Source organism: Austrofundulus limnaeus, unplaced genomic scaffold (assembly GCF_001266775.1).
Source record: "Austrofundulus limnaeus strain Quisiro unplaced genomic scaffold, Austrofundulus_limnaeus-1.0 Scaffold137, whole genome shotgun sequence".
Lineage (NCBI taxonomy): Eukaryota > Metazoa > Chordata > Actinopteri > Cyprinodontiformes > Rivulidae > Austrofundulus > Austrofundulus limnaeus.
In genome coordinates this window covers 1,178,549-1,181,603 of record NW_013952539.1, presented here as the reverse complement: position 1 = coordinate 1,181,603, position 3,055 = coordinate 1,178,549, and the positions used below count along the sequence as shown (strand labels likewise).

Here is a 3,055-nt window from a genome sequence, read left to right as displayed (position 1 = left end):
GCCCAGAGGAAGACCCAGGACACGCTGGAGGGACTATATTTCACGGCTGACCTGGGAACTCCTTGGGATTCCCCCGGAAGAGCTGGCCCAAGGGGAGTCTGGGTTTCTCTGCTTAGGCTGCTGCCCCTGCGACCCGATCCCAGATAAGCGTAAGAAAACGGATGGACGGGTAATTCTAGGTAGTAGGGTCAGGGATAGGATGTAAAGGGCTAAAAGAAGTTAAGTGGACACCTTGGTATGTGTCATTGGTAACTACTCGGTAGTTACTATTTGGTGTCTTCAGTAACTACTCAGTAACTACTCAGTAGCCTCTGAGTAGTTCCTCAGTAGTTAAGCTTTTTTGTGTACCTTATTGTAGTAGGGTCAGGGATAGGATAGGGCTAAYAGAAATTMAATTTAGGGTTTGAGATGGTTGGTTGTCAAGCATTTTCTACACTTTTCAAAAATGATACATTTTAGTGATTACTGTTAATTTTAGGTAGTAGGGTCAGGGATAGGATGTCTAGGGCTAATAGAAGTTAAATTTAGGGTTTGGGACATTTGAGCCCCTTTTCATTAGGCCAGATTCATRGAACCTGCCCTTTTTTGGTACCTACTAGGTTGTGGATCCAAGACGTCCCAGTTGACACCAAAATGCAACATAAGAACACTGTTAGTCACTGATTGGCTAGGGGGTGGAGTCATTGGTTGCGTCTGAACTGCCTTTACAACAACAACTTGAGGTGCAATTTTTTTTTCAATTGTAGTAGCGACATTAGTTGTGTTTCTATTCAATTTTATTTCAAATTTTTAGCAAATTTTTTTATATTTCAGAACGTATTCGGCAAATGTGTTTCCATCTCTCATTTCGCGCATTAACTCTTCTTCGAAAAACCCAAAAACCACCTCCACCAACCTCCCAAAACACACCCACTGGAACTGGATTGGAACGTCAATGGACAAGCACCCAAACTGACCTGTTCCGGCACTGACCGTACCGACACTACACTAAGTGGCACTAGTGGAAAAGGGACATTGGTTGTCATGCATTTTTGACACTTTTCAAAAATATGACAACAGAGCAATGTAGGTCACCCACTCAACCACTGTTGAGACAGTCTGTCTCAACTGTATCCCGGTGACAATGTTGCACATTTCACTGGATTATGTAATGTTCTTTAAAGCCATGATGTCATGAAATATGCTTTCTTTTAGGGGACAAAATCATGTTTGCATRTATCGAAGTTACATTCAGAAGTCACATAAGGGCAATAAGATATTCGCTGTAGAAGGGACATGGTAAAGTTAAAATCTAGCCTGCCAAAAAATAGTTTTGTCAATATTTTTGGAGTGGCGCTTTTCATGATGTTCAAATTTTCCACTATCAAAGAGGACACTAATCTACATGTGCACAGTAAAAATCATGACTAAGACTTGCTGCAAACAGAAGATATTGATGGTGTCTCAACTRTACACATGTCTCAAATGTACTCAGTCTACCTTTGGTCTCACACAAATKACCCTAAACTTATCTGAATGTTTTTGAACACAGACACCATGCAGAGCACCCAGTCCTAACTAAAGCAAAAGCGGTCATGGTGGACACTGAGGATGATGAAGGTGAGTGATGGAGGAGGATCTGAGAAGGTTGCAGGGTTTTGTCTCTTCATCCGGGTCAAATGCACCCAAACTAATTTACAGGGGCAAACAGAATAATCCTTATTACCTTCCACATTCTGCTAGCTGACCTGTATTAACTGTCTTATAACCTCCTGTTGGGGTCTCAAACCTGACGCTAAGGACTGTTGACAGATGTCAGATATTTGACCCTGCTGATGTCCTGCAGGGACGTTTCTGAACCTCACTCTGTCAGAGACAAGACGTTACAAAGGAAGGACTTTAAATAAATCTTTTTAAATCTAGACTCAACTAATCGATATGTGTCAAACCAGATTGTGGTTTAATWCATGTGAGGGATTTTTACATTTTAATACTTATTTAAAAAAATATTTTGCTCCTAAGCTTGACTTCATTCTAACTCTGTTGACAGTCAAACTTAATCAAACCATTGTTAAAAAAAAGCACCTGTTGCTGCCTGCAGCACACCTGGCTGTTGTTTTCTAACCAGGTGTCCTTCAGAAGAATCAATAAAGAAAAGTTTCCTTCACACAAGTTTTCAGTATGCTGTTAGCCGTGTTAGCGGTTAGCCTTCAGCTCTGCTCTCATGTGTCATGCTTCATTACAAGTCATGGATGGATAATCAAATTACATTCATTGTCTTCAGAGGAGGAATCCTGTTAACTTTAGTAAAACTATATTTTTTTTCGACCTAATGAAGTTTGTGCTTCAACAACWTTATTTTTGCTTTTTAAATAAATAAACTCTTTCAGCTAAATAATGGTGAAAGCTTACAAAAACCTTTAGCAGTATYTGTTAAATCTAACTGATTAGTATGAATCATATTAAATGAATATCAAATATCAAATCTTATAAATTGTGTAAATGCTTCAGAGGTCTTTTATTCTTCCGCACAGTTTTTGGCACACATCTCGTTCTGCAATTTTTTGTGCTATTTTAACAATTCATATATCAAAACAATCAGCTCCTTCAGGACATTCTGGGTATGACTTTTGGTATTTCAGATATTTATACCTTTTTTTTTTTTAGCTATTTCACTTTTTCAGTCACATTTTCTCCATTAAAAATAAATGGAGCTGTTCTCAACATCCTTAAAATCCTTGAAAATGTTTTACAGCACCTTACACATTTTGTTCTGGTTCTACTTTTTTTTAAACTTCCTTGTTCTAATTCTAGCTTCTTTTTTTGCTTATGTTAACTTTGTTCTACTATTTCAGCTATAATTCTCATTCTTTCTGCAATTCTCCTGCGTATTTCATGTTTTATGCACTTCTTTCTGCTAATGTGAGGTTTTTCTGCTTTTTACAGCTATTTGCTGCAATTTTAGCTTGTGTTTTTATTAGCTAAAGTTAGCTTTTTTAAGCTAAGTACACAATTTGGTGGCTTTTTCTTTTTTTTCTGCTTAGTTCAGCAAACTTGTGCTCATTATGCTTTCTTG

The 3,055-nt window shown here is 38.0% G+C and overlaps 2 protein-coding genes across 5 annotated transcripts in view; one reads left to right on the top strand and one right to left on the bottom strand.

Annotated features, from left to right (window-relative positions):
- Nucleotides 1-3,055, top strand: part of rbpjl (recombination signal binding protein for immunoglobulin kappa J region-like) — a 28,373-nt gene that overhangs the window by 9,779 nt on the left and 15,539 nt on the right. For all 3 annotated transcript variants that reach the window (XM_014016070.1, XM_014016071.1, XM_014016069.1), the window contains 1 exon segment: nucleotides 1,532-1,599. In XM_014016070.1, the coding sequence (XP_013871524.1) occupies nucleotides 1,575-1,599 (25 nt within the window). In that variant the 5' untranslated portion in view covers nucleotides 1,532-1,574.
- The window catches only part of matn4 (matrilin 4), a 33,645-nt gene that overhangs the window by 28,715 nt on the left and 1,875 nt on the right, over nucleotides 1-3,055 (bottom strand). The gene's annotated exons all lie outside the window — the stretch shown is intronic.